The 22634-nt window shown below is 42.1% G+C and overlaps 1 protein-coding gene across 3 annotated transcripts in view; it reads left to right on the top strand.

The window, feature by feature from the left end:
* Positions 1-22634, top strand: part of LIPC (lipase C, hepatic type) — an 80150-nt gene that overhangs the window by 56052 nt on the left and 1464 nt on the right. For all 3 annotated transcript variants that reach the window (XM_034783397.1, XM_034783398.1, XM_034783399.1), the window contains 5 exons: positions 2902-3019; positions 7111-7344; positions 8404-8646; positions 16887-17007; positions 18514-18732. In XM_034783397.1, coding sequence (XP_034639288.1) covers positions 2902-3019; positions 7111-7344; positions 8404-8646; positions 16887-17007; positions 18514-18732 — 935 coding nt within the window. The remainder of the gene's footprint in view (positions 1-2901; positions 3020-7110; positions 7345-8403; positions 8647-16886; positions 17008-18513; positions 18733-22634) is intronic.

Genomic DNA, 22634 nt, shown 5'->3' with positions numbered 1-22634 from the left:
TGTTCTTTCATTGCAATGCACAAACGAATTTCTTCCATAAACTTTAAGATGACTTTATAAAAAATTTATTGTGCAAGAGCGAGACAGCAAGTGGCCTTTTGTTTATTAAAACATTTTGCTATTACTTTAGAGATGTGATCATTTCATGCTACTGTAATTTTCTCTGTTCTGTTAGCACTTCTGCAGGCAGCTGTTTATCTGAGTTATAGACCTGTACTGGATAATAAAGCTCAAGTTCAAAACACTTAAACTGATGGTGGTCGGTGGAAGCAGAATGAAAGAGCAACACATTTTCAGAGCCTGATTTTGCATGAGCATTATTTGCAAGAAGAATGGGCTTTACTGGACAGGGGCTGAGGTGTTTTGGCTTCAGTTCCCAGCTCTGCCACACACTTTACAAGTGACCTTGGACAAGTCTTTACTTCAGTTCTCCACAGCTGGCACTAAGCACTTTGGTCCCCCCAGGCCCTCCCCAAAGTGGTCTCAGCTGCTGTGGAAGCAGCAGCAAGGCCTGAGCTTTTCTAATGTGATAACTCACAGCGCTGGCCACTGCACCTGGTCTCAGTTAAAGAGGGAGCACCCTCACAGAGGCAGACACATGCGCTTCAAAGCTATCCTAGCTGTGGCAGGCAGACATGCCAGAGCTGCATTGGTCTGATAGCTACCAGCTCCTGCTCCTGCCATGATGGTGATGGAGGAGCACCATGATGATATTTCAGCTGATGGGGGCATGAAGAATGAGAGAACAAGAGCTACCCATAAAAATTAGGTGCTTTAGGCAGCCCCCTATTTAGTATACACACACACACACACACACACACACACACACACACACACACGGTCCAGGATTCCCCATATGTAAAATGGGATAATGCTTCCCTACCTCACAGGAAAAATATGAAGTCACAGGCCACATCTACACTACAGAGCTTTGTCGGCATAGCTATGTTGGTTGAGGTGTGAAAAAAAACACACACAGGCCTACCCAACACAGCTGCTCCAGCAAAAACTCCAGTGTAGATGCAACTATGCTGACAGAAGAGTGCTTCTATTTACAGAGCTAATGTTATTTGGAGAGGTGGCGTAGCTATGCCAACAGAAATACTCCTTGTGTCAGCATATACTGCAGCTACACTCAGGGTCTCTGCCAGTATAGCCATATCAGCAAAGTCTGTGTAGTGTAGACCAGCCCACTTCCTTTTAGTCATGGCTATGTCTACACTGAACTTTCTTTTGGGGAAAAAAGTCCGTAAAGCTGACTGAGAAATTTGTAACAAACGCTAATGAAGAGCAAAGCAGCTACCACTGGTGATGGCAGGATTATGAGTTGTCATGAATTCTTCATGTCCAGTTATGGAGTGTGGACACTATGCCACAGAGAGCAGGAAGATAACTGGTGTCACCCTTCTACTTTGTGAGATTAAAAGTAACTTTTGCTCTTGTTCAAATTGGGCCCATGGTGGCAGTGACTTGAAATCATATTTTGATAGCTGGTTAGTGATCTATGTGAAACAAGTGGGTGGACTTCGTGCAATTCCCAGAGGAGAGGTGGCACATCAGAGAAATCACTATCATACTTGCTAGCTGTCTCAGCAGACAAACCAAGGACTGACTACAGCATGGGACTGAAGAAATGATTTTGGGCACATTGCTGTGGCATCATGGATGGATTCCTTTATGCTGTGTGTCCATGATTTACACGGACTGTCACCTTTCACAGCTTTAAATTCCATTGAGCGAGAGATTAAATTCACTTGAGAGAAAGTGTTCATAAAGTAAACATTGCTAACAAAACACAATTCTGTTGAAACTAATGAAACAACAACAAAAAGTACCCCTAGTCCACTTAGGAATGAGAATTTTCCTTTCCACCTTCCAGAAGTGTCTTTCTGCTGTGTATCCACCTACTTAGAGCCAGATGTGAACACCTGAAATGTCCACAGTGGAGGTATCAAATATTTCAGAGGTGTATATGTTTTAATTGAAAATACAAAAGAAAGCAAATCTTAGAGTTCTTAGTCCAGGAGTTTAGGAGGTATCGTCTCTAGCTTGGCAACGTCTGTTAAGAAAATTATTCATTTCAGATTTCCCAGGTGTAATTTCTGTGAATCATCTTTTCCCCACAAGAATTTACTATTTTCCCTCTAAATACTTCTCTCTAGTGGAGATTGAGAAATGTAGCAGAATAATTTGGCATCAGGTAAAGTCCACCCTGAAAGGTTTGGATATTTCTGTAAGAGACACAAATACCACATTTTTCTTTCCAACTCAGAACATTCTTGTGCCTCAGACTGTAAGTGAGAGAGCTAAGATATATGCAGTATTGAGTAGGAAGAGTGATGAGCCTAAGGCCATTCTACTTCAGTAGGCTTGTTTCAAATCAGATACCCAGTTGTACAAATTAGTCCAAGAAATGACATTGCTGTATCACTTTACATTTCTGATGAGAAATGCTGTGATACTTTGCTTGCAATATGCGTCAGTGTCTCAGTATGAGGTGACAGGACACTACAGTATATGTAAAGGATTGTTTTACACTGTATTTAACACACATCCAGCAATTGAAAAGCAGAATACTGCTGACACAGATAATACAACACCTGCAACATTTCTAATGAAGATCAACAAACCCCTGCTATTTCTACCCAGGGCCTAGCTGAGCAGAGTATGTGAGCAACAGTGTCTAATTGTATGGCAGTTTCCTGAGGTATGTACATGTCCAGTAGAAATTAAATGAAGTTAAAACCAGCAAATGCCTTTCATGACCTAAGCACCTCATTCGATCATTGGCATCAAAATAGAAATTGGCTTGTGTTGTAACCAATGGGAATTCGTAGACAGCAATTACCAGTTTATTTTTCACTTTTTATGCACCTAAATCAAGCTGCTGATGTCTTCCAGGAATCTGTTCAATTTTCCAGAAGCAATGTTCATCTAATTGGGTACAGCCTAGGAGCTCATGTTTCAGGGTTTGCTGGCAGTTATATTAGTGGCACAAACAAGATTGGAAGAATTACAGGTAAAAAAATATTTATTACTTTAATAGAACAGCCAGCTGGCTTCATTGCTCAAGTGTACTGATACTTAACAGCCTTATGTTACAGCTTACATTAGAATTATATTTTTTTTAAAATGAGCAATCTTATCTTCACTGATTGTGTTAGTATATAACAGATATTTGCACTGGATTTTCAAAGGTTTTCTTGTAATTAATTTATTTCAGCAGTCCTACGATGCAGTGTACTAAATAAATTCATGTTGTGTACTGATCTCCTTTTCTAATAAAATTATTACAAATTTTAACACACACACTGAGGCCCTGATTCTGAAAAAATACTTAGACATGTAAGCAACTTTGTACACTTGAGATGTCCCAATGAACTCAATGGAACTATGCAAGTGTGAAAATGTAATCAGATGTGGGGTCAAAAACTGAAAGATCTGCAGATATTGTTCTCTGTGGGCGTATTTTAGTAGTTATATAATTATTGCAGCTATTCATGTCTTTAAAGGAAGGCCCATTGTTTTGTATAATGTAGTGTTGAACAGAGGTAAGCCAGACACCCATCATTTGGAACTGGATCCCCAAAACAAATATGTTTAAATCCAGTGTTTTGTTCATGCCCACTGCTATCAGGGAGCAAAAAGTAAAGTCTATAGCCTCAAACTCTATATATGTTACAGTTTGTAGGACAGCCAATACAGGTCCTAAGGTGAATCCTAGGGCAAAACTCTTCTGATTATTAGGTCTTATGAGTAAGGCCTTGTGTAAATAAAGATTTCATGAAGGGCATGGAAATCATGAAAATGCCTCCAAACTGATCTCTTAAGTATTTGTCCTTGAAACTGACTACATTTACAGGTGAAATTCATTCAGTCCTTGAAATTGACTAACATTAGTTGTAAAATTCATTCCATCCTCAAAATTGATTAATTTTGGTTGTAAAATTCATTCCCTGCAAACTCTGTGAAATTCAATACTTTGCCATTTATGCTATAGTGAATTTTCTTTAAAAAAAAAAAGGTGATTTACACAAGGTCCTACTTATGAGCCTTCTTACTTATTTGCCTTCTCCAACCTGATCAAAACCAAAGTCCACACAATATCTAGAGTCCAAACATAAACTCTTCCTGAGGTTTGCCTGTTTAACAAAGGAATAGGAGATAAGATAAAGTTCAACTCATGCCTTTGCCCCAGGCGAGACTGCTCTTGGATTCCTACCTCAGACCTGCTCATTTTACACCCAATATTCTCGGTTCCTGAAGAACTGCTCCTACCTCTTTTATGCCAGGTGTCAAAATAAACCACTGCCTTCAGTAAGCCAGCAGAACCCACTGGATATTGCTGGGAAAGGGTTAACACCTGCTCACAGGGCGGGGTGTCTCAGGCACTGCCAGCCTTCTACAGATCTGTACGAAGAATACCGCAGCGTCCAAATGTATTTTCTCAGTTCACCACATGATTGTTTTTCTTTGACAGAAGCTGTAATGAGTGGTGATATAAATGGAAAAGAAGCACATTTAGAGTCTGCCAAATGCTTGATATTTAAAGGCAAAGTGCACCCTTCTGAAAATATTTCTCTTAGCTGTAACCACTGTACTTTCTCTTGGCTGGCCAATGCCTGTGCAATGGCTCCCACAATAAAATATGCAATTGTTGTATTTTTAGAGCTGTGAAATAGTCCGTTTTGGACTAGTTCTGCCTTGATTGCTGGTTCGTTCTTCTTCCAATGTACATTTTCTTGAAGTTACTGATTTTCTGGAGTGGAATGGTAATTAGAGCCTTGATCCTGCTTCCACTGAAGTCTCTGACAAAATTCCCATTGTCTTTAGTGGTGCAAAAGCAGGCCATCATTTTTCATCAGAAAAGCCATACAGACTCCACTTGCAACAAAGAAGCAGAATTTAGCACTTGAGCTTCTATTTAGGTTTCAGTTGGAAAAAGGCAAAATTTCTCATTGCAAAAAGTTTATGCTGTAATGGGAACTAGATTCAGTTTGGAAGCTTCTCCCACTGGTGTAGAAACTGGGCTAAAATTCTCCTAAGCACGGAATCTTAGGATATCCAAGACTTCTGTGTTCTGAATTGGAAGAATTGCAGTAACGATCTTTCTTGCAGTATTACTGTACACCATCTTCCAGCCTCAGCCCAAACCAAGGAAGTGCAGAGTTCCACAAGCATCAACCAAAGGATTCCACTCAAGTATGGGTCAAGTTTTGGGCAAAGGTTCAGAATGCTTCTTATTTTATCCTAAGTAGTTTGGCCATCCCTAGCAGGAACCCTCAATATAGCCTTTAAGGGTGAGCAAGTGAGAAAATGCTCACAGTGCCCTCTGTGTTCATCTTAATGGACTCAATCAAGGACCTTACAGTTGGACCACGTGCTCTCTATTAACTTCCCACCTCAACCTTTATCTTTTTATCCACTCCTGACAATGTCCCAAATTAAGCCACTCATTTGTGGCCTCATCTTTTCACTGATCTGACCGACAACTGTTCTCCCCTCAGACTCCATTGTTCTCACCCCTAATATCTTCATCATTAACTACGAGTTTTAAAAGAAAATTATATTAAGGAACTTGTCTAGTTGTACTTGCGCTTTCAGATGCGGAACCTCTCTCTTTATGGTGACTTGAAATCAATTCCCTTGTGACAAAATTATAGTCCTGGATTATATTTGACAAGGACCATATCATTAGAGTATCCCTAATACATGCTTAAAGTTAACATGAAAGTTAACTGTTACACTTGATTATGCTGACTAATGCCATTTTGGCCCTACTGTTATGTAATGTCATACCAATTATGAGTATAACTTGAATGAGAGTATGAGATTATTCACATATGTAGAGCATCATACCAAGTAAATGAACAATGACATTTTTAAAAAAATAGAAAGGAAATATTACACGAGGTCCACATCACCTGCAGTGTTTAGGTTATCAACGAAAATATTTGACTTTAATCTCGTCTGGGAATGAGGCCAACTGAGACAACTATAGTTTTAACTCCTAGTTCTGATCATAGATTCACTGATATATGCCTCCAGTTCTTGGGCCTGTTCATGCATGCAAAGCAGCTAATTTTACTTGATACACACCTGTGTATACGAGCTGGTATCAAAGCCCTTAGTTCAGTTTATTCACATCATGTTTAGTACATTACGCCATTGAAACAAAAAATATATTAAAATAGAATATATCTAATTATAATTAGAAATAATGTTCAGTAGCACTGAAATAAGCTTGCAACAATAATCTCCATTAACTGAACACTGAATAGAAAATATCTACAAAAATTGGCAATATAGTCATTATAGCCAACTTTACCTTTAATACACATGTGCCAATTCTAGACAAGAGGATTAGCAGGACTATCCAAGCAGTGTCTGGCTCAAAGTAGCCCTCTAGACACAGAAAAGCAGCTAAAAATGTACATGGGCCATTTAAAAAAATCAGTTCTTTCAATAACCCTCAGAAAGTAAGGTGATGGGCACCTGGGAAAAACATTTAATAAACTAAATCTAACAGTCCAAAACTGGAATATTTTTTCTGAAGAGGGATAATTATTAGCCTTGATATACAGTCATTTGATGGTGGAAAATCATTATGAATAAAAATAGCTAACCAGACAGAGAAGCCTTTCTATAAACAAACCAAACATTATGAAGTCTCAGGTCCCAGATGTAGGGTAAAAGTCAAGCTTAATGTGGAACACCTGTCTGCAATAGGGCCTCTGCCATGTGTGACCTCTGCAGGATTTAAAAACCAGAATTAAGTAAACACCACCCAAGCAGACATAGCAGCAGTGAACACGGCTTGTCTATAACAAACACATCTATCTCTTCAGGCTAGTGTCCTTGTGTATGTAGAAATGACTGTTTGTTAGTGTCTATATTTGCTTTTAACCCTTTGGGTGTAGTTGTGTTCCCCATACTGGTGGCTTTTTTGTCCCTAGTCTTGTTTCTTAGTATAAAGAAGGCAAGCCATCACTAAAAGTCTAGGCGGTCATAGAGTGTGTTTTTCTCAGTTTTATTGTATTCATTTCATAACTTTTTTTGGTAAAACAAATCTACTGTACCTCTTAAACAGATTATTTGCATTTATTGTAGGCCTTGACCCTGCTGGTCCTTTGTTTGAAGGAATGTCACCAACAGACCGTTTATCTCCAGATGATGCAAACTTTGTAGATGCAATTCATACATTTACTCAACAGCACATGGGTCTCAGCGTAGGGATCAAGCAGCCAGTGGCGCATTTTGACTTTTATCCCAATGGAGGCACCTTTCAACCTGGCTGCCACATCATGCATGTGTATAATCACATTGCACAGTATGGAATCACTGGTAAGAAATGCTTTTTGTCATGTCAAGGAAGCATTGCAGTTTGACTGACAGCAGCTCTGAGAAACTTTAAATGTCCATATGCAATTAAATAGCCTAAAGAATCACCCAATATAAACAACATACTGTAAAAGGGAGCTTTTCTTAGCTAGAAAATGATTATCTGATTTGTAAGATGCTCTAAGCACCCACAGTTTGCCTTGACTTGAGTGAGAGCTATGGGCACTTAGCACCTCTGAAAATTAGGACACAAGCATCCTATCAACTATTTTGGAATGATTCCAAGGATACTTATTTTGGGTACTGAGGCAAGAGGAGAGTTTACCCTAATTAAGACAGACACATTTACAGTGCAATTAGTTATTTAAAATCAAATAAAATTCAGTGCTGTACTACTTACCTCCTCCGCCCCCCAACCCTCACCCCCCTCATGACCCTCAGGTACTACCCTGCAAAGTGGACAAACTCGCTCTCTCTCTCTAGGACCTTATTGCCAATTAGACAAGTAACAATCTAAGTTTTATATATAGAAGCTCTGTCCTAGTGTAGCTCAATGTAAATGTACAGAGACGCCCCGAAGGAGTTTGTTATTGCTGCGATATACTGCCAGAAGACAAGGCACTCATGCAGAGTGACAATTAGAATGATTTGCTGAAACACCAGAACAGGGTAGAGTTTGCCCAGCATACTGCATTCCAAAACATTTTCAGCTGTTCTCACAATACCAAGAAATAAAGCTGTTAGATAGCCCATATCTGGCTTCAGCAGCTATGAATTAGGAAGTTCATGAGTGAGGATGTGTTTTTATAGTCTACCGTGGTATATATTAACCACACAGAGAGGAAAATAAGATCTAAAACTGTAATACTAAGGGAAAAGACTTACAAATTAGTTTCTACATGTGTCTCTGCAGGGATTGTCTAACTGATAGGATTTAATAGTAAATATGATGTGTTGAGAAGGATCAATAAGATTTCCATGGCAGCTTACTACACTGCTTTGTAACTGGCCTGGGAAGCGGAGACGTGGGAATGTCAAGGGTTTTGCTATTATATTTTCCAGGGATCACTCAGACAGTGAAATGTGCACACGAGAGGTCGGTTCATCTGTTCATTGACTCTCTACTGCATGATGATAAGCAAAGCATGGCCTACTGGTGCAACGACATCCACACCTTTGACAAAGGGATGTGCCTCAGTTGTAGGAAGAACCGGTGCAACACCCTGGGCTACAACATCAGAAAGGAGAGGCTCCAGAGAAACAGACGGCTCTTTTTGAAAACACGAGCACATGCGCCTTTCAAAGGTTAGTAGGTACACTTGCTAAGGTGCCCAAGTAGAAAATGAAGTGAGAGAATTAACTAGGTTTTTGGATCTTGTTAACTCATTTGCCTAAGTAATAAAATCAATAGGTAAAAATCAGTTTGTCCAGATAGTTGTGAATGCTAGTAGACTTTTCCCCCCAGCCGTTCCATCAAGAGCTCTCTTAATATTTTAAGATGCTTATCACACAGTAACTGTGGATTTGTGGCTTCTAAGCTGCTCAGGTCCTGATCTGCAGAATTTTCTTATAGCTAACTCAAACCGAACAATTGGTATAACATATGCAGGCTGCCAGCCAAGCCAAAAAAAACCCCATAATTGCTCAGGGAGACCTGTAAGACCTCCCATTCTGACTGTGGTACAAATTTTATCTGTAATTAGTCTATAGCAGACACACAAATGATTACTTTTCAAACAGAAGACAGAACAGAATAGTGTGGGTTTTTATAGAGTGGAATTGTAGAAGTAAAATGAAGCTACTGGAATTCTAGTGTTATCTTCATTAAATCACTTTGTCAGCAGCACAGTATAACAGCTGAATTTGGAGAGAAAACATACAGAATTACACCAATTACTATTGGGAGGGGTGGAAATAGGTCTGATAGAGAATTATGGAATAGAGGCCTGTCTGCACTATAAAAATTGTCAAGGGACCTGGTTACATACTAACTACAACATGGGTTCTCAGCTTTGGGATTGAGACCTCCAAGGAGGATGGGAACAGGTGTCAGGGGTTCAAAGCCACCATAACCTTTCCATATTGCTATCAATAAGGGAAGTCCTGGGATGGAAGAGGTAAGACCCACTGAGTTACAACACAGTGGGCACACAATCCTATCTTGTAGTGTAAGCTGGGCCCCATGTTCCCAAACAATGCTAAAAGTTGGATAGTCCAAGTCATTAGCATGATTCGGAAACACAGTAAGATCCTATCTACACGGCAAGACAGAATCGAGTTTAACCACATCCCAAGGCTATTGTACTGAACCATGTCCACTGACAATTGCTTTTGTAGTGTAGACGGGGATTGGATGGGAGTTTGAAATAGTAAAGTAACGAACTCACCCCTTTTCATCACTCCCAAAGTCTTTGGTGGCATCCGCTTACCTCTGGAAATCAGGACTGAGTCCTCCAGCCCAGAAAAACAACAAGGAGTCTGGTGGCACCTTAAAGACTAACAGATTTATTTGGGCATAAGCTTTCGTGAGTAAAAACCTCACTTCTTCGGACGCATAGAGTGAAAGTTACAGATGCAGGCATTATATACTGACACATGGAGAGCAGGGAGTTACTTCGCAAGTGGAGAACCAGTGTTGACAGGGCCAATTCAATCAGGGTGGATGTAGTCCACTCCCAATAATAGATGAGGAGGTGTCAATTCCAGGAGAGGAAAAGCTGCTTCTGTAATGAGCCAGCCACTCCCAGTCCCTATTCAAGCCCAGATTAATGGTGTTGAATTTGCAAATGAATTTTAGTTCTGCTGTTTCTCTTTGAAGTCTGTTTCTGAAGTTTTTTTGTTCAATAATAGTGACTTTTAAATCTGTAATAGAATGACCAGGGAGATTGAAGTGTTCACTTACTGGCTTATGTATGTTACCATTCCTGATGTCCGATTTGTGTTCATTTATTCTTTTGCGGAGGGACTGTCCGGTTTGGCCAATGTACATGGCAGAGGGGCATTGCTGGCACATGATGGCATATATGACATTAGTGGATGTGCAGGTGAATGAGCCCTTGATGGTGTGGCTGATGTGGTTGGGTCCTCTGATGCTGTTGCCAGAGTAGATATGGGGACAGAGTAGGCAACGAGGTTTGCTACAGGGATAGGTTCCTGGGTTGGTGTTTCTGTGGTGTGGTGTGTAGTTGCTGGTGAGTATTTGCTTCAGGTTGGGGGGTTGTCTGTAAGCGAGGACTGGCCTGCCTCCCAAGGTCTGTGAGAGTGAGGGATCATTTTCCAGGATAGGTTGTAGATCGTGGATAATGCACTGGAGAGGTTTTAGCTGCGGGTTGTATGTGATGGCCAGTGGTGTTCTGTTATTGTCCTTGTTGGGCCTGTCCTGTAGTAGGTGATTTCTGGGTACCCGTCTTGCTCTGCCAATCTGTTTCCTCATTTCCCCAGGTGGGTATTGTAGTTTTACGAATGCTTGATAAAGATCTTGTAGGTGTTTGTCTCTGTCTGAGGGGTTGGAGCAAATTCGGTTGTATCTTAGGGCTTGGCTGTAGACAATGGATCGTGTGACGTGTCTTGGATGGAAGCTGGAGGCATATAGCGTATAGCGGTCAGTAGGTTTCCGGTATAGGGTGGTGTTTATGTGACCATCACTTATTTGTACTGTAATGTCCAGGAAGTGGATCTCTTGCGTGGACTGGTCCAGGCTGAGGTTGATGGTGGGGTGGAAATTGTTGAAGTCCAGGTGGAATTCTTCAAGGGCCTCCTTTCCGTGGGTCCATATGATGAAGATGTCATCAATGTAGCGCAAGTAGAGGAGGGGCACTAGGGGACGAGAGCTGAGGAAGCGTTGTTCTAAGTCAGCCATAAAAATGTTGGCATACTGTGGGGCTATGCGGGTACCCATAGCAGTGCCACTGACTTGAAGGTATACATTGTCCCCAAATCTGAAATGCTTGTGGGCTCATTCACCTGCACATCCACTAATGTCATATATGCCATCATGTGCCAGCAATGCCCCTCTGCCATGTACATTGGCCAAACCGGACAGTCCCTCCGCAAAAGAATAAATGAACACAAATCGGACATCAGGAATGGTAACATACATAAGCCAGTAAGTGAACACTTCAATCTCCCTAGTCATTCTATTACAGATTTAAAAGTCACTATCATTGAACAAAAAAACTTCAGAAACAGACTTTAAAGAGAAACAGCAGAACTAAAATTCATTTGCAAATTCAACACCATTAAATTGAATCCTTGGGCTTGAATAGGGACTGGGAGTGGCTGGCTCATTACAGAAGCAGCTTTTCCTCTCCTGGAATTGACACCTCCTCATCTATTATTGGGAGTGGACTACATCCACCCTGATTGAATTGGCCCTGTCAACACTGGTTCTCCACTTGCGAAGTAACTCCCTGCTCTCCATGTGTCAGTATATAATGCCTGCATCTGTAACTTTCACTCTATGCGTCCGAAGAAGTGAGGTTTTTACTCACGAAAGCTTATGCCCAAATAAATCTGTTAGTCTTTAAGGTGCCACCAGACTCCTTGTTGTTTTTGTAGATACAAACTAACACGGCTACCCCCTGATACTTGACTCCAGCCCAGGTCATTTCCTACAAATAGATCTTACAATAGTTAAGATGATTTAACTACAGGTGGCAGACACACACCATCCCATTCATGACCCCCACAGCTGTGTGGGGGTGACAGAGCATTAGATAGTATGGGGCAGCTAGAGTAAGGGAGGGGAGGGGAAGGAAAGGAAAGGAAAGGCAGAGGCTGGCAGCTTGGGAAGACTGTAGGAGGAGGAGCCAGAAGCAGGCTCCTCCCCTTTCCCCCCACTCAACAGCTCCTCCCTGTAGCGGAGCAGTTACCCCTCTCCTAGAAAAAAGGCTAGGCTGATTGGGGAAGCAGCCACAGCTGGGGCCATGCCCCAGTCAGGCCACACCTGGCCCTGTTATAAGGGCGCAGGGAGGAGCTGAGTCTGTCTCTCTCTAGCTGTGGAGAGAGATGGACCTAGCTACTGGGGAGAAAAGGATACCTGGAGTGGAGCAGTGCTGGGGAGCTCCAGCCTGGCAACTCCCCAGACTGAGGCCTTGGGTAAAGGCCTATGCAGCTACTGGTGCTGGGAGGTGCCGCCTGGGAATGGGCAGAGGCAGCTGGTCCGACCCTCTTGCCGATGATGAGTGGCCATGACAGACTGCAGTTTGCCCCAGTGAGTGGGAGCTAGATGATAACTGGCAGTAGCTACTGAGGCCAGGTGGGTGGGAGGTTTGGGGGTTCCCCTGGGAGGGGAGACAGAGCATGGTGGGGTACTGCTGGGGCAGAACCCTGAGGTAAAGGGCACCTAGGCCTGGGAGGGACATGGGGGGGGGGGCTAGCAACAGGCGAAACACTGGCCACCAGGAGGCGCTCCAAGTGCTGGAGAGCTAATTCCCAAGATAACCAGCAGGAGGCACCATGCCTGAGAGTCTTGCTTTGCTACACTCCCCTTTCTCCTGCTGCTGCCGCCACCAAGCTCACGGGAATTAAAAAGAAAGAGGGAGGCGAGACTGTCTCTCTATCCTCAGAGCTGTTGCCTGCATCACAGAGTATCCAGCAGCTTGGGAATTGCAGGGAAAAGCAGATTCTGCTCTGACTCCACAGATGCAATGTATGCCAATGTCAGTCTGGCCAATACTGTCTCACATCTTGTTAAAGAGAGTGAGAATTGTCTGAAGGAGACAATGTGTTCAGTCCTCCTCCCTCCTTTCAGAAATAAGCTATTTATTACCACTTTGGATGCTAAGAGGTTGCCACAGGGAAAGGAGACACCCACATGGTTTGCACATCCCTAGAACAAGCTCTGCTTACGTACAGAACTATTGAATTTTGCTGCTTATACTTTGAGCACTGGGGACATCAGACTGCAATGTGTAATTCAATGTAATCCTTTCACACATTTTTTGGGTTCTTTTGAAAGATTTTTGGAAACCCTTCCTCTAATCCTCGTTTAAAATGCATGGCATTTGTTCCAAATGGGGAGGCTACATGCACAGCTCTGTCTCAGCACCTCAGATTGGACTGGATTTAATCCATATGAAAACAGAAAAAAGTTGATTTTCTGAATTTCCTATTTGATTTTTAATTATGATATGGAAAGCTAATTGTCATGGAGCACATCACTTACCTCTGGACAGGTGCCTCCTCCTGGTCATTCTGGGGATTAGCTCGAGGCCAACACCCCATCCATGGTCTGCACCCCATCACTCCTTCTCCGCAGTCCACCTGCAACCCCTCTGTGTCAGGAGCCACTGCATCCTCTTCATGGCTCAGTTCTCTAGCCATGTGACTATCCGTGTTTCCCCCTTCCAGGGGAGTTTAGTTCATAGTTCAACCACTTCCCCAGTGGTGACTGCAGTCAGTTGTCCTGCTACTTCCCCCAGTGGTGAGTGGAAGGGACCTAGGCCTGCTCACTACTATGGGTCCCAGCCCAGGGATCCTCTGAATTGCATTCACTTCCTGCAGTCCTTTGCCTCTACTATTGCTACATTTCCCTAGGCCACTTCCTTGTGGCCACAACACCCTCCTCCGTCTCAGCAGCCCATCTGGAGCTCCTTCTCTTCTCCCCAGGTTCCTGCCAGCATTGCTTTGTCCAAGCTGCTACAGGACTGCAGCTTACTCCAGACACAGTGCTCCCTCCTCAAGCACTGAGGCTCTTTTTATATGGGCCTGCTGGGCCTTCAATGGATACTCCTCACAGCCCCTCTCCTATTGGCTGCTTTTTGCCACAGCCCTCTCTAGGGCTCTATTAACCCCTTACTGGCCAGTGTGGGGCAGATGCCCCATCACACTGCTCAAAATATATTTTGACATTTTAGGAGCCCCTAAGCAGTCACTCTTCACTTGTTCTTCAAAGCAAAAATTTATTTTGGGTCAGCATGGTAAGATCACCTTCAGGATCCATGATTAAATACTGCTTTTATAGTAAGGAATCTACTGACAAATGTGCCTTGGCAAAAGAAACAATCATTGGTATTGTTTTCTTACTGGCATCTGGAACTCTTTTCTTATCATGAGCCTTAACTCTGTTGTTCCCATTGACTTGAATTTCACTTTTAAAGACATTTCAGTTCCTGGAACTATTCCTGATATAAAAAGAAAAAGCCATTCTCACAGACCTTTGGGATATCAAAAGGTCAATGCCTTAACAAGACTTTTCTTTCATAGTAGCTGCAAAACAGTCTAACAACTGTGTAAGAATCTGTAACAAGTGATCTTGAAACACTTTCCCAAGAATGCTGTAAAGATCATGTGAAAAATTCAGACAGAAAATAATTAAGAAGCTCAATGTTATACTTCCTCGTAATCTTAATTTCTTTATGAAACTGGACATTCTATTCTTCAAGTTAATGACAGTATGTCCTGGAGTGAAAGCTGACCTGGTTTCATTAAAAAAATAGCAGATGTAAGAAAACACATTTATAATAGCGCCTTTCATCCTGAAAGATCAACGTGTTATACAGACTGCATGTATGTATGTAGAGGGGTCACTCACCTACCACTGAACTGCAGCCATTCTGTGAGAGTGATGCTACACATCAATTTTAAGGAGGGGGAGTGAATACCTTTCCACACTAACTATCAGGCAGTATTGGATAATAGTATGTAATTACCTGATCTGTAATTTGACCAGGAGAGCAGGATAAACACCTGTAACTCTTGCTAAATGTGCCCTGGAGGCGTGAATGCCCAAAATTAGGCTACATCTACACTATGGGGGGGGATCGATTTCAGATATGCAAATTCAGCTACGGGAATAGCATAGCTGAATTCGACGTATCTGATCCGACTTATCCCGCTGTGAGGACAGCGGCAAATCGACCACCGCGGCTCCCTCGTCGACGGCGCTTACTCCTACCTGGGCTGGTGGAGTATGCGCATCGATTCAGGGATCGATTATCGTGTCCCGACGAGACGCAATAAATCGATCCCTGAGAGATCGATTTCTACCCGCCGATCCGGGAGGGTAGTGAAGACAAGCCCTTAGTCAGGACATCTTTTACAGGTCTTATCCAGCAGATAGCTAGGAAAAAAACAACCTTCATCTAGTGGGGACAGTGGAAAGGTTATTGCCTTTAGCTTCCGCAGAAATATATTGGTATTTAATAACATGAACTTCCTTCCCAAGTCTCCAAGATCAGTGCAGGCCCAGCTTTAATTTCACATGGTTATGAGCATAGCATTTAAGAGGTGCAGTCTGATCAGTGTGATCTGATATACAGTGTCAGTAGGTTAAAACCTATTTAAAAATGATAGATTTGGTATTTAGTGGATGGATGGGTTTGAATACTTAGCCAAACCAACCAAGGAACCCATTCTATGCACCTCTCCAGCCTCAAGGTGCTGCTCCAAGCAGCATAAAGGGGCCACATAGAAAGGGCAAAGTGCCAAGGAAAATTCCCCCAGATGCACAAGATCAGTATAAGACTGACATAAGCAGACCTATACTGTCCCCTTCCAAGCCCCAGCCTGGAGGGGCGGGCCTGGTGAAGTAAGGAGTGTTTGCCCATAGGGCTCAGTGTTATGGGGGATACCAACAACTCATGAGTGTTATGTTTCTTAATTTAAAGCCATTTAATGTATTGGGGGCAGACAGAGTCATCTTGCTCAAAAATCCTCTGATAGATGGTACTATATGAATGGTTTCATCAGCTGATAATGGCTTTTCCACAGTAAATGAAACTACTTCTGTTACCATTACTTCTGACAGGCTGACCGGGCAGAGGATAGACAAAGTTGGGCATTCAAAGCTGTATGGCACAATTTGCACACAGTCAGACAATGATTTTCTGCAATTTGCTACATGTGAAAACTACATACGACACATACGCTGATATCTCAGCCACTCTTCTCCACAAATGCATCACTTTTTCAGTTCAAAGACTTTCCCAAACTCTCTTCTTCTAGAACCCATCAAACTTCAAAGCAGTAATGACATGTTTCTTATTGCAATGTGTTGAACAAAGTCATATTGTGAACAGATGCATGTTAAGCACAATGTATCATTATGCCATCAAGAACAGTCATCTGTTTTGCTGGGAGATGTTCCAGCAGATCACAGTGAGCAAGGCTGACATCCAGAAGAGAGTTCTCAATCCACGTGACTACTCCACTGCCCTTTCCAGTCCACAAAAGGATTTCTATCTATACAGCTGTACAGAATCCAGGGAAGTCAAACCAGCAACTGCCTGCTTACTCTGTGTGACACACATCAGAAATTCTCAGAATTAAATCTTATGAAATCTGAAAGATTTCCCACAGAAAACTCCCGCCCACCCATTTCCCCTATACCACTCCCTATAAAGAGAGCAGTGGAGACCCAAAAACCTGTTGGCTAATGCTATTTGGCAATGATTAACAACTGCTGACTTTTTAATGGTGACCAATGCATTTAATAAAATAAATGGGAAATGATTTTCAAGTGTCTGCTCTGAACTGCAAATTTCAGACATGAGTATGCTGCCTGTATGACCATGACTCACCTTGCAATTTCTTCTCCTGTGCAGTTTACCATTATCAATTCAAGATACACTTCATCAATGAAATTCAAGAGAAGCAGGTAGAACCAACTTTTACTGTCTCTCTGACAGGCACTAAAGAAGATGCTGAAAATCTCCCCATCACCCTGTGAGTACTAGACACAAAGTCCCTAGTTTATTGTGGTGAAAAACGATGCTACATTTTCTAATACAGGCTCACTTGTATAATAAATATGCATCATTTGTTCTGAATTGCCTGGTTTAGTACAGTCTTCAATAGATGAACTGGAAATCATGGGGGGGCGGGAAGTAGGACTTTTACAATGTTCATGAAAGTCTTGGTATGAAAAGTCACTATAAAATGAACTAGTCAATCTTAGAAGTTTTCTTGAACATTGAGTACAGCATCCTGTCCAGCCAAGTTCAGTCCATCCCAATGTGAGCAGTTGTAGAATGCTGGATCTATTTTGTGCAGTTAAAAGGAGATCTAACTAAAATGGGGAGGTTCACCAACCAGTATGGATGGCTGTTGTCATGAGTCTAGACACCACACAGTATCTCTGTATGTTATCATCTTATGCATGCAGGAAGGAGAAGAGAATAGAGATAAGAGAAGAATATATCCCAAAAGGTTCCTCTCCCACCAGGCCCTTAGCCAGCTAACCACAGAGATAGAGCATTTGTGCATGGAGAGAAGTGAAAGACCCATCGCTAGCATACCCCACTTCCATTGCTATATGTCATTTAGACTTGACCATTACAGAGAATCTGAATTGACGTAAAAGCAAATGGGAACTTGGGAGGTACTTCCTGGAGAAATACTGAAACATCTGGTGTAGTTCCCCTCAGTTTAGACAAGTTTAGAGACATTTCTAGAGGGATTTTCTGCAAAATCTGGGTGCTCTGTTTTTCCACCGAGAGGGAGAGGGAGTTGGGTGCTGCTGGTAGGACAGACCTTCTTGTAGTGAAGAAGAGGCACAGAGGGACTCTGTTTTGGGGAATCTTTTCTCCTCCTGTCAGGAGTTACTGCTGCTCCACAAATAGTCCAGGCTCCTCCCATTTCTATCGGCTCTGTTTGACAAATCCTCACACTTCACCATCCCTGGAGGAGCAGAAGCCCTGGAGGAGCTGTGAGTTCCCCAGACCCGGGAGAAGGGAAACTCCTTCTGATTTTAGCAATGGAGGGGAACTGCCCCCACCCACTTTGATCCCTACCTATATGGACAGTAATAACAAAAATTAAGTCCGTCAAGTAAGGTCTTTGACGCAGGGACTCTCTTTTTGTTCTGTGCTTGTACAGTGCCTAGCACACTGGGGTCCTGGTCCGTGACTGGGACTCTTAGGAACTACTGCAATACAAAGAACAAATAATATCGGTAGCTCAGTGGCTAATGTACTGACCAGTTTGTAAGTGGGAAGAGTACAACTTTATTTTAATAGTAAATGCACCACTGCTGTAGAATCTTGCAAGATTGTTTACAGTTAAAAAGTGCAGGAAGAAAAATACATTTTCTTGAAGTGTTGTTTAGATATTAGTGTCATCTGCTCTACCTCTTCACATGGAAACCATAGATAGACCTATAATACAGAAACTCTCATTCACACAAAGCACATTTCAGCATCCAGATCACTTTTGGTGGTTTTGCTTTTACAGCGTTGAAGGCATTACAGGAAATAAAACCTATTCCTTTCTCATCACTCTGGACATCGACATTGGTGAGCTAATGATGATCAAATTCAAATGGGAAGGAACTGCAGTTTGGGAAAATATCTGGGACACAGTTCAAACTATCATCCCCTGGACAAAGGGCAACCGTCGACCAGGACTTATTGTAAAGACAATAAGAGTCAAAGCAGGAGAAACACAGCAAAAGTAAGTGTTATAGAAATCACTTTTTGGAGTAATTAAGGAGCAGTGTGGGCACAGACCTTAAATTATCAGGGATAAAATAACAAAGACTACAACTTTTGAGATGCGCAAAGAAAATAAACCTCTTTACTCCAATTCACTAAACACCACCCACTGTGCCTGTCCATCCCACTTGTCTGTCTCCCATATGAGTTTAAAATACCTCAGTGGGTGGGATAGGGAGACATAAGAGAACTTACAAAGTGAGCACAAACTGCTTTGTAGCAATGGAAGGAGGGGGGGGCAGGCTTGGTTTTCACTCGCTATGTATAGCAGAAGCAGTCTTTGGTCTGCTCATATTTTGTGTATGTCGAGTACAAGGAGAGTGACATGGCTGTATCATAAATCCAGTTGTGATTCAAAATAGAGCTGAATTCAAGGATTAACGTGCACCTTTAGATATACCCAGGCCTGAAAAAAATCACAGGATATTTGTAGGCCTGAAACTGAACTTTTTAGATAATTGATTGCTACATGTGGACTCCTGTTCTCTGACAGCAGCCTCTTTACCAGCTGAACTCTTTGGAAGCAACAAGCTTTGAGCACTATGGGTATGTCTTCACTGCAGAGTTAACTGGAGCAATCTCCTGGGTTAGCCTAGCCCAGGAGTGGGCAGCCACTCTGCAAAACCCTACCTGAGTCACTCAGTCCTCCCTGGTGCTGCACGCACCCGTGGGAGTCAGTAGGACTCTTGGGGGCATTTCCCATGGTGCTTTACGCTGCAGTAATCTGAGCTGCTCTATGATCGTTTCCCAATGAACTCAGGAAATAGGGAGAGCTTGTCTGGCCTTCTGGGCACATGGAGGAATTGTGGGAAGACCTTTGAGACCTATCAGCACTTGAGTGGTTTCATCTGCAGGCTTATTACAAAGTAGGGGGCCACTAGCTCAAATGAAAGTGGCGCTTGAGTCCTAGCATATGCCCCCAGCTTGGTCAGCTAGCCCTGGTTTTAAGCACCACAAACTCTGGTGAGAGCTTTTTTTGTGAGAGAGGGTTAGGGACAACACCAAAGTTAACTCTGCAGTGAAGATTTTCCCTAATACAATTGATGACCAAAGGAAGCCTGCTTTTCTTTTTTTTTTTTTAATGCAGAGTCCCTAGGGACCACACAATATTTTTGAAAAAGCACACATTGTTAACAGTAACTTTATAAAGATAACCCCATCACCTGCCCCAACAATAACTACCCCTAGGGAAAAGCCAGGGTGCTTTATATCCTGCTCAGAAGTGCAACATAGGAGGAAGCAGATTTCAGAACTATGCATCTCCTGTCTGATTATTCATTACATTAATTTAACACAAGAAGTCTGTTTTCTGATAGACTTGGTAGATTTTTCTCACATTAGTTTCTTTTACTCTGGTCCAGTCTTGGACAGATGAGCTACTACTACTCTGTGTGCAGTATCAAAACTTGTGTGGAGGCCCCTGCCCGGTTGGATAGTGTGTTAGTGAATAATGGAATTTCCATGGTGGGTTAAGCATACACATACAGAGATACTGGAGAGGAAAAGCACCATACATAACAACATTGATCACTGCCAGTGTTTGGCAGTCACTCCTGCACTCTATGCTGTCATTTTTCTGGTGCTGTAGATGAAGTGACTGTCAGGCAAACTGTAAAATCATTGCACTTTGTTTGCTAGGAGCTAGATTTTTCTTGAGTAAAAACTTGCAAATGCAAGGTGAGGTTTCATGGTTTTCAAGAACTATTACAGGGGTCGGCAATCTTTCAGAAGTGGTGTGCCAAGTCTTCATTTATTCACTCTAATTTAAGGTTTTGCATGCCAGTAATACATTTTAATGTTTTTAGAAGGTCTCTTTCTATAAGTCTATAATATATAACTAAACTATTGTTGTAAAGTAAAGGTTTTAAAAATGTTTAAGAAGCTTCTTTTAAAATTAAATAAAAATGCAGAGCACCCCCGCCCTCCCCCCCGGACCGGTGGCCAGGACTGGGCAGTGTGAGTGCCACTGAAAATCCGCTCGCGTGCTGCCTTTGGCATGCGTCCATAGGTTGCCTACCCCTGAGCTATTACATCATCCCCCATAGACAAACCACTACAGTACTGGTAAAATCAGTGCTTATATTTGTGAAATAGTTTGTCTTTAAAACAAAGGAAAATTTCAGCCAGAAGACTGCATAGTAATGTTTTTAATGACTGCCACTGCTTTAACCCCTTGAGAACTAGCCATTTTAATTAAGGTTAAATGGGAACAAATTGTACTTCTTTGCAAAAGGCTTCAATCCTGAAGGGACAATTATATTAGTCTTGCTCCATAGAGGTCAGGAAAGACCCCACCACCACCACCACCGATATGTATTGCAGATTATTGAGGGTACCCCTACTATCTCCAGAGCCATAGTTTCCTGGTGCCCATTTGAAAGAGGGATTAGATGAGTGATTTACAGAAATTTACATAGTGCTTCAAACCTAAAGGAAAAAAATTATACATTTACTTGACCAATATCTTTGTGCTCCTTTTGCTCTTACTCAAAGCACTTGTTTTATAAATGTTTTCCTCCTCACAGAACAGCATCTCTGACTTGATCCTGCCATAGAGTATTAATCATGAGTTTGACATCTCATGTTGGTATGAGTATGATAATGGACCTAATACAGTATTGACTTAGCTAAGTTAGCTGCAGGATCAATTGGAGAGTAAGATCCATTGTGCATGACAGAGATATGGTTCAACCGGAGTTTTGATAGTTTAAGAAAATGTATACAAAATGTGAAAGGAATATGTGTCTGCTCCATTTGAAATTCTTTCCTAAAGAGGAAGGTTCCTCCCTGATACTGTTGTGTGTGCCAATAATGTGCTGTAAGAGGACTCTCAAAATCGTTCAAAAGAATCACACTACTGGTGTGCTGTCTAGGGATTCCCACTGGAGTAGATAAGGCGGGGGGGGAGAGGGTTGGCACCACAAAACTTTGTAGGTGTTTTAGATACACAACGACCTTTGGCATTATTTTCTGTAAATGGAACTGGATTTTGGTGTTGAGGATGTTGTAATAGGGGCTGATGAGGTGCTATTCTCTTTCTATGAAATCTAGAACTTCATGGGAACTGAAATAGTGCTTTGGGGGGAGTGAAAGCTTACTAGGTATTTCTAAAAGGAAGCACAAGGAATACTTAAGGGGAAATCTCTTTGGAAAAAAATGTGGGGGTGTATTTAAATCATTTACTAAAACTCTCTTGGAGAGACCAAACTGCATGAATTTAATCATTAGCATATTGGGAATTTTAGATTTAAAAATACTAGGGAAAAAAAAACCATATGTTTTGATAAGTCTTCCACTTTCCCAGGCACTTGAACAAACTGTTGACTATATTTTCATATCCACATTTTTCCCATTTTAATCATTTGAAACATTTGTTTGGAATGGTTTTATGTGCTAGATTTTCCCTTTGTGTGGAAGAGGGACACGTGTCAATGAATAATTTTGCAATAATGCTTCTTAAAGAGCAGAGCAGGGATGTTCAAGGATGGGCTAAGCTTTCATCTGCCTTTGAGATCTCATCCTCACAGCCTCAAAATGTTATTAGGGCTGCATTTATACAAAGATATTTTCACTAAAATGTCCATCTATTGCTATTAATGTTTCAGCATCACACGTGGTAGCAAGAGTAGGAGAACACTAGTGTAGGGTCCAGGCAGCTGCTGCTGTTTTAAGCACCATATTATCTAACTATCAGGACAGATCTACATGACCTGGTTTATGCCCCTAGTGGCCATCAGCACCTTGCCCTTACTAGCATGCCACCATTGTGGCATTGAGAGCTAAACTGATGGTAACAGCCGTGGAGAATTCTATCAACAATTTCCTCATGAAGACAAGACTCACGAGAACTAGCATAAAGTT

Source organism: Trachemys scripta, chromosome 10 (assembly GCF_013100865.1).
Source record: "Trachemys scripta elegans isolate TJP31775 chromosome 10, CAS_Tse_1.0, whole genome shotgun sequence".
NCBI lineage: Eukaryota > Metazoa > Chordata > Testudines > Emydidae > Trachemys > Trachemys scripta.
This window is presented reverse-complemented; position numbering and strand designations above follow the sequence as displayed.